The 11,956-nt window shown below is 44.6% G+C and overlaps 1 protein-coding gene across 1 annotated transcript in view; it reads right to left on the reverse strand.

The window, feature by feature from the left end:
- Positions 1–11,956, reverse strand: part of LRRC63 (leucine rich repeat containing 63) — a 36,315-nt gene that overhangs the window by 21,666 nt on the left and 2,693 nt on the right. The window contains exon 2 of the mRNA XM_025214721.1: positions 8,206–9,120. Within this exon, the coding sequence (XP_025070506.1) occupies positions 8,206–9,120 (915 nt within the window). The remainder of the gene's footprint in view (positions 1–8,205; positions 9,121–11,956) is intronic.

The following is an 11,956-nucleotide window of genomic DNA, read 5'->3' on the forward strand; positions in this document are numbered from 1 at the left end:
CACTGCTATCCCCTTTCTCCGGGGACCACCGCAGCACCTCGCCTTTCTCCTGGGGCGTCGTACTACTAACCCCTTCCGTCGGGGTCCACCGCAGCACCCTGCCCCATCTGAGGGCTGTTGCCGCACTAGCCTACGGCCGTGCTCGCTACACCCGTCTTGGACTTCTCAATATGGCGCTCCCCCTCCTCGGGGCTCGCCGTGCCCACCTTGGGCTTCTCAATAGTCCCCCTTCTGGGGCTCATCGCGCCCGCACTGGGCTTCTTAGTAATATTGCCCCCTCCCTGGAGGCTCGTCGTGCCCGCACTGGAGCGTCTCAAAGCTGCCCCTCTCTGGGGCTGGGGTCTACGTACCCCACACACAACCCCGGGGTCTATGTTCCCCACCCACAACCCACTGGTTGCGCTCTGCACTACAAGCTGCGCCTTCACTGGCGCTGCGCCTTCACCGGCACCAGGGTTCCCATACCACTGGGGTTCCCCCTTAAAGTACTGTGCCCTCACTCAGACGCTGGGGCCCCACCCCTCTGGGGTCCCTATGGAGCCTCCTCCAACCCCTACAGCCTCGCCCAAACCACCGGTGTAATACAAACACTAACCAAACAAAACACAAGCCTCCTGGCTGCAACAACATAGCTCTTGCGCCACAGAGCCACCATCCTTCAGCCTGCTCGAGCAGTACTCGCATCTTAGCCCCGTGAGCTCCTGCCTCTCTGGCTGCTGGCAAAGAACTGCCAGCCTGGCCTCAGCCCTGGGCTTTATAAGGGCCAGGCCCTGCCTCCTACAGGCAGCTGGCTCTCCTTAGTTGCCCCAGCAACCCGCAGCTGTGCTCATTATGTTCTGCCAGGGCTCTCTCTCCCTGGCAGTTTCTACTCCCTAGGAGCAGGCACTGAGGTGCCCTGCGACACATTACAACATGAGATGACAGGATGACACAAAGGACACTGAGGCAATGGAGCTGAGGCAATGGAGCTCCCAAAACGTAACAGGAAACCAAGGACCTCCAGCGGAGGGCTCAAATGCCAGGAGCTTGGGGAAAAAACACGAGGTACTGGTCCTCTTACTTTTCAGCAGGGACTATGATATTGTAGGGATAACAGAGACCTGGTGGAACTCTACCCACAATTGGACCATAGCTATAAAGGGCTATACCCTTCATAGGAGGGATCACATAGGGAAAAGGGGTGTAGCTCTACATGTAAAGGAGCAGTACAACTCCTTAGAAGCTAAAATTGGTAGTAAGGAAGGGCAACCTGAGACCCTCTGAGTCAAATTATGGGTGGGGGGAACATGGCAAAAGGGACCTAACTGTAAGAATATATTACAGATCTCCAAATCAAGATGAGGAGCTAGATCTGGAATTCTCCAGAGAACTGAAAGAGGCTGCAAGAGCATGGGATATAGTTGTCTTGGGCAACTCTAACTACCAAGACATCTCCTAGGAAGAACACTCGGCCAGATCTGACAGGTCACACAGATTCCTGACTTCTATCGACAAGCTCTACCTATCTCAGGAAGTATATGAGCTGACCAGAGGAAATATCCTCCTAGATTTAGTTTTGGCCAAGGGGGATGACCTGATGAGTGATCTGACAATAGAGGGTAACCTAGGCAACAATGACCACAACACTATCACTTGCACTATCCATCGTAGGGCTGGGAAATCTGAGAGTAAGGTACAGATTCCTGACTTTAAAAAAAACTGACTTCAATAAACTAAGGGCTTTAGTGAGTAATGTCCTACAGGATCATGAACTGCAGGGAAAGTGTATGGAAAAAGAGTAGTCGTTTCTTAAGGATACGATTCTTGGTGCACAGAAGTTGTTCATACCTGTATGCAAAAAGGTGGCACGGGGGCTGGGAGGCCATCTTGGCTCAGTAGGGAAGTCTCAGATCTTCTGAAAAGGAAAAGGGAGGCTTACCAATGATGGAAGCTAGGAATAGGTCTGAAGGAGAACTACATAAGATTGGCCCACACCTGTAGGGCACAGAATAGAAAAGCAAAGGTGGTGACTGAATTCAGGTTAGCAACTGAAATCAAGGACAATAAGAAGTCCTTCTATAAATATGTAGGTAACAGGAGGAAAACTAGTGGAAATGTGGGGCCACTGCTCAATGCATCTGGACATCTGATTACTGACACCAAGGAGAAAACTGAACTCCTGAATGGGTACTTCGCATCTGTGTTCCACCAGTCTAACAGTGATAGCCTGACGAGTGCAAATGTGACACAGAATAGTCACAGTAGGGACGGTCACCTACCAACAGTCAGTGTAGAGCTGGTGAAAGAACAGCTAGAGAGGCTGGATATCTCTAAGTCAGCAGGACCAAATGAACTCCATCCAAGGGTGCTGAATGAACTAGCCAAAGTAAGCACAAGACTGCTGGCGAACCTCTTTGAGAATTTGTGGTGCTCATGAGAGGTCCCAAAAGACTGGAAGAGGGCCAATGTTGTGCCCATCTTCAAAAAGGGGAGGAGAGAGGACCCAGGGAACTACAGACCAATCAGCCTGACCTCAATCCCAGGAAAAATCCTCAAAAAATTTCTCAATTTCTCCCGCTCTACTTAGCATTGCTGATGCTGCAGCTGAAGTACTGTGTCCAGTTCTGGGCACCACACTTCAAGAAGAATGTGGAGAAGCTTGAGAGAGTCCAGAGAAGAGCCACCTGTATGATTAGAGGCCTGAAGAGCAAGCCATACAAGGAAAGGCTGACAGTTATGGGAGTGTTCAGCCTAGAAAAGAGAAGACTTTGTGGGGATTTGGTGGCAGCTTACAAATATATTAGGGGAGAGCATCAGGGGCTAGATGAACAACTATTCATCAAAGCAGCCCAGGGGAAAACCAGGAGCAACAGTCAGAAATTCTTAGAATAAGGTTTCAAACTGGATATAAGGAAAAACTTCTTTACGGTTCGTGTAACCAGACTCTAGAATAGACTCCCAGGCACCTACCCTGAGGCTCTTCAAAAGCAGACTGGATGCACACCTCGCTGGGCTTATTTGACCCCTGCAGTCTTTCCTGCTTGGAGCAGCGGGGATGGACCCAAAGATCTCATGAGGTCCCTTCCAGTCCTAAACTTCTGTGAGACTGGAGCCAATGAGGGCAGCTCATTGTTGTTTAGCATCTTTTGTTGCTGCTTACACCAATGCAAAGTTGCTACAAAAACAAATTAGAGCAAAATAAAATAGTAGCTTGTTATGTTCACTTTACCCTCTTTTAAACTCGTACACAAGATGCAGGACAACTATGACCTGAATCTAAAATGACTTTGCATGAGCATTAGGATCACCTTTCATGGATTTTGAAGCAGGAACGGAGTCCAGTTTTCAAAGTCTCAAGTAATGGGGCTTTTAACCTTAACATTAAAATCATAAAAAGTTAGGGTTGGAAGGGACCACAGGAGGTCATCTAGTTCAACCCCTGCTCAAAGCAGCTAAAACTTTGTGAAGCTGGGTATTAAAAACCTCCAAGGATGGAGATTCCAAAACCTCACTGGGAAGCCTATCCCTGTGTTTTACTATCCGCCTCATGAGAGTTTTTCCCTAATATCTAACCTAAACTTCCTGTGCTGCAACTTAAGGCCATTGCTCCTTGTTCTGTCATGTGTCACCACTGAGAACAGTCTAGCTCCATCTAAAACTTTGTGAAGCTGGGTATTAAAAACCTCCAAGGATGGAGATTCCAAAACCTCACTGGGAAGCCTATCCCTGTGTTTTACTATCCGCCTCATGAGAGTTTTTCCCTAATATCTAACCTAAACTTCCTGTGCTGCAACTTAAGGCCATTGCTCCTTGTTCTGTCATGTGTCACCACTGAGAACAGTCTAGCTCCATCCTCTTTGGAACCACCCTTCAGGTAGTTGAAGGCTGCAATTCAATCCCCTCTCAGTCTTCTCTTCTCCAAACTAAATAAATCCAGTTCCTTCAGCCTCTCCTCAGAAGTCATGTGCCCCAGTCCCCTAATCATTTTTGTTGCCCTCCACTCAACTCTTTCCAACTTGCCCACATCCTTTCTGTAGTGGGAGGCCCAAAACTGGACACAATACTCCAGGTGTGGTCTCACCAGTGCCGAATAGAAGGGAATAATCACTTCCGAGTCTGCTGGCAATACTACTAATGCAGCCTAGTCTGCCATTAGTCTTCTTGGCAACAAGGGCACACTGTTGGTTAATATTCAGTTTGCTGTCCACTATAACCCACAGGTCCTTTTTTTGCAGAGCTGCTGCTTAGCCAGTTGGTCCTCAGCCTGCACTGGTGCATGGGACTGTTTCGTCCTAAGTGTAGAACTTTGCACTTCTCTTTATTGAACCTCATGAGATTTCTTTTGGTCCAATCCTCCAATTTATCTCAGTTTTATAGCCCTCCTCTCCAGCATATCTACTCCCCCCAGCTTGGTGTCATCTGCAAACATGCAGGATGGAGGGTGCACTTCATCCCACCTTCCAGGTCACTGATGAAGAGGAATCCTGGTTTTCTCTGATTAAAAAAAAAACCCAAAAAACCCCCCAAAACCCTGATTTTTGGATTAAAAAAGTAATCCAAAATCCACATTTTTCCATGATTAAAATGAAACACCACTATATATCTATCTATTAGTGTCATTTCATTTTAATCACGGAAAAATGTGGATTTTGGGTTACTTTTTTAGATCTAAAAATTGGTTTGTTTGTTTGTTTTTAATCAGAGAAAATCAGGATCCCTGTTGAGGAATTTATTGAACAAAACAGGTCCCAGAACCACCCCCCTGGGGCACTCAACTTGTTAGTGTCTGCCAACTAGATACTGAGACATTGATTACTACCATTTGAACCTGACGATCCAGCCAGTTTTTTATCCACCTTACAGTCCATTCATCTGGACTTCCTTAGCTTGCTTCCAAGAATGTAGTGGGAGACTGTATTAACAGTCTTGCTAAAGTCAAGGTATACCACGTCCACTGCTCTCCCCACATCCACTGAGCCAGTCATCTCGTCATAGAAGGCAATCAGTGTCAGGCATGACTTGCCCTTCGTGAATCCATGCTGACTGTTCCTAATCACCTTCTTCTCCTCCAGGTGATTAGAAATGGATTCCTTGAGGACCTGCTCCATGATTTTTCCGTGGACTGCAGTGAGGAACTCTGTAGTTCCCCAGATCCTCCTTCTTCCCTTTCTTAAAGATGGGCACTATATTCATCCTCTTCCAATCATCTTGGATCTCTCCCAATCACCACGGGCTTTCAAAGATAATGGCCAGTAGCTCTGCAATGACATCAGTCAACTCCCACAGCACACTCAGGTGCACCGCATCCAGCCCTATGGACTTGTACATGTCCATCTTTTCCAAATAGTCCCTAACCTGTTCTTTCACCAGCGTTGGTTACTCACCTCCTCTCCAAACTGTGCTGCCAGGTGCAGTAGTCTGGTAGCTGACCTTGCCTATGAAGACTGAGATGAAAAAAGCATTGAGTACTTCAGCCTTTTCCACATCATCTGCCACTGCGTTGCCTCCTGCATTCAGTAAAGGCTCCACACTTTCCGTGATCTTCCTCTTGTTGCTGACATACTTGTAGAAACCCTTGTTACCCTTCATGTCTCTTGCTAACTGCAACTCCAACTGTGCTTTGGCCTTCCTGATTTCATCCTCTGACATGCTTGTGCCATACTCTTATACTCCTCCTTAGTCATCTGTCCAAGTTTCCACTTTTTGTAAGCTTCCTTTTTGTGTTTTAGTTCACCCAAGCTGGTCTTCTGCCATACTTGCCAGTCTTTATGGGCATCAGGATGATTTGTTCCTCCATAAGGTTTAAAATACAACCAGCTCTCCTGGACTCCTCTCCCCCTCACACTGGACTCCCAGGGGATCCTACCCATCAGTTCCCTGAGTCGAAGTCTGCTTTTCTCATGACCAGGGGCCTTACTCTGCTTCTCTCCTTCCTTCCTTTCCTCAAGATCCTGACATCAATCATTTTGTGGTCACTGCTGCCCAAGTTGCCACCCACTTCTACATTCCCCACCAATTCTTGCCTGTTTGTGAGCAGCAGGTCAAGAAGAGCATGGCCCCTAGTTGGCCGCTCCAACACTTGCACCAGGAAGTTGTTTCCCACACTTTCCAAAAACTTTCTGGATTGCCTGTGCACTGCTGTATTGCCCTCCCAGCAGATGTCAGGGTGATTGAAGTCCTCCCATAAGAACCAGCACCTTTGGTCGGAAAACTTCTGCTAGCTGTTTGAAGAAAGCCTCATCCACCTCATCCTCCTGGTCTGGTGGTCTATAGCAGACACACACAGTGACCTCACCATTGTTGCTCTCTCCTCTAACCTGAACCCAGAGACTCTCAATAGGCCTGTCTCCAGTTTCATACTGGACCTGTGAACAATCATACAGCTCTTTTACACAAGGCACAACTCTTCCTCCTTTAATCCCGTTTATCCCTCCTGAACAGTTTATATCTATCTTTGACAGCGCTCCTGTCATGTGAGCTATCCCACCAAGTCTGTTATTCCAGTCACCTTGTAGGTCTGTGACTGTGCGAGGACTTCCAATTCTTCCTGCTTGTTTCCCAGGCTCTGTGCATTCATGTACAGACACCTGAGGTAACCAGCTGATCACTCTACTTTCTTAGGTCCCCTGTTGCCCTCCCCTGCTTGTGCTTCCTTCAGGTAATCCACTTCCCCACTTACCTCTGGGCTTTTGTCTCCATCCCCCACCAGGTGAGCAATCCTGTCTGTGAAGATGCTCTCTTCATCAGGTGGATCCCATCTCTTCCTAGCAGTCCTTCTTCACAGAACAGCATCTCACTGTCAAAGAAGCCAAAACTGTGACATCATCTGTGCAGCCATGCATAGATCTGCAAGATGTCTCTGCCCCTGCTTGGGCCCTTCCCTTTGACCAGAAGGATCAAAGAGAGAATCACCTGAGCCCCTGTCCCCTTCACCCCTGCACCCAGAGCCATGTAGTCACTTTTGAACTGCTCGGGATCACCTCTGGTAGTATCACTGGTGCCCACATGGATGAGCAGCATGGGGCAGCAGTAGGAGGGCTGGATAAGTCTCCATAATCTTTCTGTGATATCTTGGATCCAGGTTCTGGGCAAACAGCAGACATCTTGAGACAACCGGTCAGGCTGGTAGATGGATGCCTCCATCCCCCACAGAAGGGAATCTCCAATCACCATCAACCATCACTTCCTCTTGGTAGCTGTGGTCTCAGTCCTCCCAACTTGGGGATGCCTGGCCTGGCCTCTTCCACTAACAGGACATGCTCCTCCTCCTCTGTTGCGGGTTCCATATCTATTCTCTAGGCAAATTGCTTCAGGTGGAGATGAAGACTTCTGCTTGCTTGCAGAGATCACAAGCTTCCAGCCTCCACCTTCTTGGGAGTCCATGTCTTCTTCCTTCTCTAGTACCACCCCTGGTAGTCCTTCTTTCACAGTCCTAGGGGTCTCCTTCAGCATCAAAGCCATGAAGTCCTTGTGGCAGAGGATGCTTCAGAGCCTTGCCACCTCCTCTTGTAGCTCTCCTGCCTGCTCCCTGAAGGACACCAACAGGAGGCACTGCTCACACTGCAGGCACTCCTTTACCTGGCTGTCATGGGAAGAAACCTGCAAGCTATAATCTCCACAGTGCCAAACCACAACCTGGGTGGAAGTCTTGACAGTGAATGGTCCTGCCTGGACAGACACCTCACAGGTGCAAGCAGAAGGAAAGTGGCAGTGGACCTGGCATTGCAACTTCTTCCAGCCATTTCTCTGGGTCTCTTAATCTGCCACCTCTCTCTTTCTGCCCCTCTTTCAAGGCAAACCTCCTTAGCAAACTCCTCTGCTGCTTCTTGGTTCCCAAATGTTCCCTTTTCCCTGTTTCCTCTCAGCAAGCTTACAGTGAAGGAAGGTGAGAGAGCTTCCTGTAAGATCTCACTGAAGTAACTGTAGCACATACTATTAAATAATATTCCTGAAGTTACTTAGTTAAAAGTAGACTGAGAGCAGGTTATTTGTTAAAAAAGTTAACAGCAAGCAAAGTTAATTTAATTATTATTAGATATAATTATGCACCTTTTACAGTAATAATGAAAAATTCTAGCATACATGTGCATGCATGCGTGTGTGTGTGTGTGTGTGCACACACACGGTATAATTTTTTCCCCGTAGAAGATCTGCTTAGGAAATGCTTTCAGTAAAATATGTACAGACAAAAGATACCAAAATACTTGGCAATATAAAATTTGTTACCTATTTCACTCTGTCTCTGAGGCTTTCTTGATAAAACAAATGGTAAATCAGTGTTACTGGACAGCAACATTGTGCTAATTTCTGTCTGCTTGCTCCTCCTCTCTTCAGAAATTAATCGGCTAGCGAGTTTTTCGCAGTTATAGTGAGAAACAACTGGTTTCATGAATGATGTTTTTGCATGTGAATCATGAGATGACAAGCTCTCCAAGGAAAACTCTGGTAAAACCGAACAAGTAGGATCAACCTTTTGTGAGCCAAGAAGTTGCATGGAAGAGGGTCTATAATATTTATTTAATGCGAAGCTAGCAGATCCGCTTGAATTTGAAGTAATACTGAAGTCTCTCAAAATAATTTCATCAGCAGAAAGGTTGTGCACTTTAATCTGGATTGGTATTCGGCTGCTTGAATAAAGACCAGAAGGAGTAATCTCGACTTTTTCAATTGCACTTGTAGTAGTAGCAGCAAGGTCTGGTAAAGAATCATCATGTTCCTGACCTACAATCTCCATATGAGAGGAACCACTGTCTTTCTGAAATGGGAATCTAGCAGACCCATGGTGATCATGTCCAGGAATAGCCAAATCTCTTGTTAAATTTTGGTCAATTTGTTGTGTATCCTTGGACTGTGATTGGGTTTCACCACGGTGGTCTTGATCAGGTAGGAGGTGCATATCCTTGGGGTGGGACCGGGTTTGACCATGGTGATCTCGATTAAGCAGGAGTTGAGTACCTAGGATCTGAAACTGTGCATCTTTGGGATGGGTTTCTGTTCGTCCATGGGAAATTTGATCAAGGAGAAGCTCATCTTTGGGCTGAGCTTCCTTTTGACCTCTGGAATAATTACTGGAAGGAAAATTTTTGTCTTCATCATTTGTGCTTGTTATTGCTTTAGTCCCATGCTGTGTAGGTATCCTGCCTGGTAAACACCAGAGAAAGCAAAGAGGATACATTTTATAAAGAGGAATACATCAATTCTCTTTTTTTTTCCAAGAAAAAAAAGTGTGAGATTACACCTGGACAGAGTTTCTCCCAAACTAATAAAACACAATGTAAGGAAAAAAACCCAGTACTACTGTATTACAAAATGTACTGCTCTATACATTTATCTGACAAATACATTTACACTTTAAACTAAGTCAACAACATAGAAAATCTGTAGTGTTGTAGAAGTACTGGATAGCAGTATGGTTTTCACAATTTTTTTTATCAAGTTGGAAGGATGAATTATATTATAGGATGAATGTTATGAGCCATACAGATTAGTGAAAAGATGAATTACTAACATTCTTCTGCATATAAAACTTGGGCTAGTGTCAAGACCCTCCAGTCAAGGATCATCACTCCATTGTGTTAGATGCTGTACACACATAATGAAAGGCAGTACTTGTCACAAAAAAACATGTAGGGACTTTTTCTGTAAGTGGTCTTCCACAAGCCTCTATTGGAGGCACCTGACTGAAGAACCAGTTTAATGCTGTTTGAAATATAGTCTCAGAATGAGAATATATTATTTTTAATATATGAGAGTATATTACTTTCAGTAAGCAAAGTAAACTATTTTCCACTGATGAAACTGATAGATGGCTGGTTTGTTAATTTACCAATAAACAATATTTAAAAATTAGCCAACTGTAAACTGATGTGCTTACAACTTACCGGCTCATTATGGTCCTGTGGAATAAACTCCACCCTATTATATACGGCCCACGCAAGGCTCTATACCACCTTAACTCCATGAAAATTCCACTTGGGAAAAAGGGCTTAGACAGAAGCAGGCATTCAGGAACCTTTTACATCCATAACTAGCATTAAGCATGCTCTGTGCTGGCTTTGAATGGGCTGACCCAGTGGAGGCCAGCTATAATGAACTTTTAAGAGGACACTAGGATATGGGCAGAAAAAGCAATTAAATCAGACTAAAAAGAAATATAGGGGGACTTATCCTTCCCAAATATGCACCAGCTGATCCACTGTGGCTATGTTGTTGGTCTGCTTTATCGCACACAGTAGTGGCTGTGGACTTCAACCATAAATTATCACCGTTTAGTTGGGGGATTCATTATCATTGTTTAGCTTTCACTTACTGTAAAATAAAGCAGACAGGACTAGGAAACAGTTACAATGCATCAGTTTAATGCATGGCAAGTCCCTCATCTTTGCTTTTTAAACTGGTGTGATTATTTCTTCACCCATACCTTTATTGCCTGACTATAACTTCAGGGACTTGCTTTACCTTACACATGTACCTGGGTGATTTTGTTTCCTTGTACAGCTGCCTGGCCAGAGCACAGCCTTAATGAGCACACACAGCAACACAATACAGGCAATACTGATTCTCAAACTGCACGTAAGTGCCAAAAACTGCAGTTATGCAGCTACATGTACACCATTTTTGCACATAAAATTAAATGGGATTTATCCTTTAGGGTCTTGAGTTTCTGTTAATTTAAATGGGGAGGGAGGTCATTTCACTCCTTACAGATAAAACTGTTCCACACTTGATGAAGCACACTACAGTTATGTCTGCCAAACTGATAAAATTACCATTTCTGGAAAGCTAGATTCTGATCAATGGTTACTTTGCTTTATAAGCATCCATCAGGCATAAATGGCTGCATTTGGTGGTGGATGAAATGATCCTTGAACGTACTTTATTGTATAGCACTTTGCTTTTTGTCAGAGATACTGTATAAGTTATAAATAGCATTCCTCGCTACTCACATGGCTTTTCTCCTAATATAACATTGCAATAGAACTTTGTTTCAGGATAAAGTGTTTGTAAAGTTGAAATATTTTAAATTAGTGAAGCAGAACTATGGCACTGGACCAGAAATATTTAGGTGCATTTTGAATGGTGTCAGAAGGGAATCTTGTTCTGCAGAAACAGATGGAAAATTTTACCAAGAACTTTTATCTAATCCCTTGATGCGCTTTATAATATCTGGAAGACAATAACTGCAATATCCCCTTTTTCTTACATTTTAACCTTGGTTCTTTAGCTGGATTTTCCTTCTTGCGTTTTTTTAATAGCATTTTAATTTATTACTGTTTTTTCAGTTAATGAAATAACAACATACTAATTGGTATAATAATGAATCTGCCATAGGTAACAATGTATTGATAAAAACACAAAAAATAATCAATGCCGTGGAATTTCAGATTAGTTATATAGCTTTTCAAACTGGTTTTGGATTCTCTCCTTAGGTTGGTGCTACTTATTGCTGAGTTTCAGGTTTAATGGTTGTAGCTATACAAACAATTTAACATATTGTTCACACCACAAAAGCTATAGATGAAAAAGGTCTCTTTGGACATCTTTTCCATCCTCCTCCCATGCCAGGGTTATCTTGTTACAGTATCTTAACAGTGTCCAGCCTAAGACCCCAATTTCACAAGAGGACTGAAAGTGTAGCAGACTTTTGTGGCTGCACAAATTTGACTGCTGTCGATAGGACTGTTTAGGTGTAATGGCTTTCCCACAAGCTCAGTTGCAGGGTCAGGGCCTAGTTTTCAAGGTGTCAAGCAAAGGAGGTCTTGGCTTATTCCTTGAACTCTGACTTCGGTTCAAGTATTAAAACTTTAAGTTATGCTATTGGTTGTTAACTTTCTTTTAAAGTCAGTATTTAATTAATAAATTCCTAGTCATTGTTTAACGTTTTGGGTCCTTCTATTTCATAGATTCATAGATGCTAGGGTCGGAAAGGACCTCAATAGATCATCGAGTCCGACTCCCTGCATAGGCAGGAAAGAGT

Source organism: Alligator sinensis, unplaced genomic scaffold (genome assembly GCF_000455745.1).
Source record: "Alligator sinensis unplaced genomic scaffold, ASM45574v1 scaffold1219_1, whole genome shotgun sequence".
Classification (NCBI taxonomy): Eukaryota; Metazoa; Chordata; order Crocodylia; family Alligatoridae; genus Alligator; species Alligator sinensis.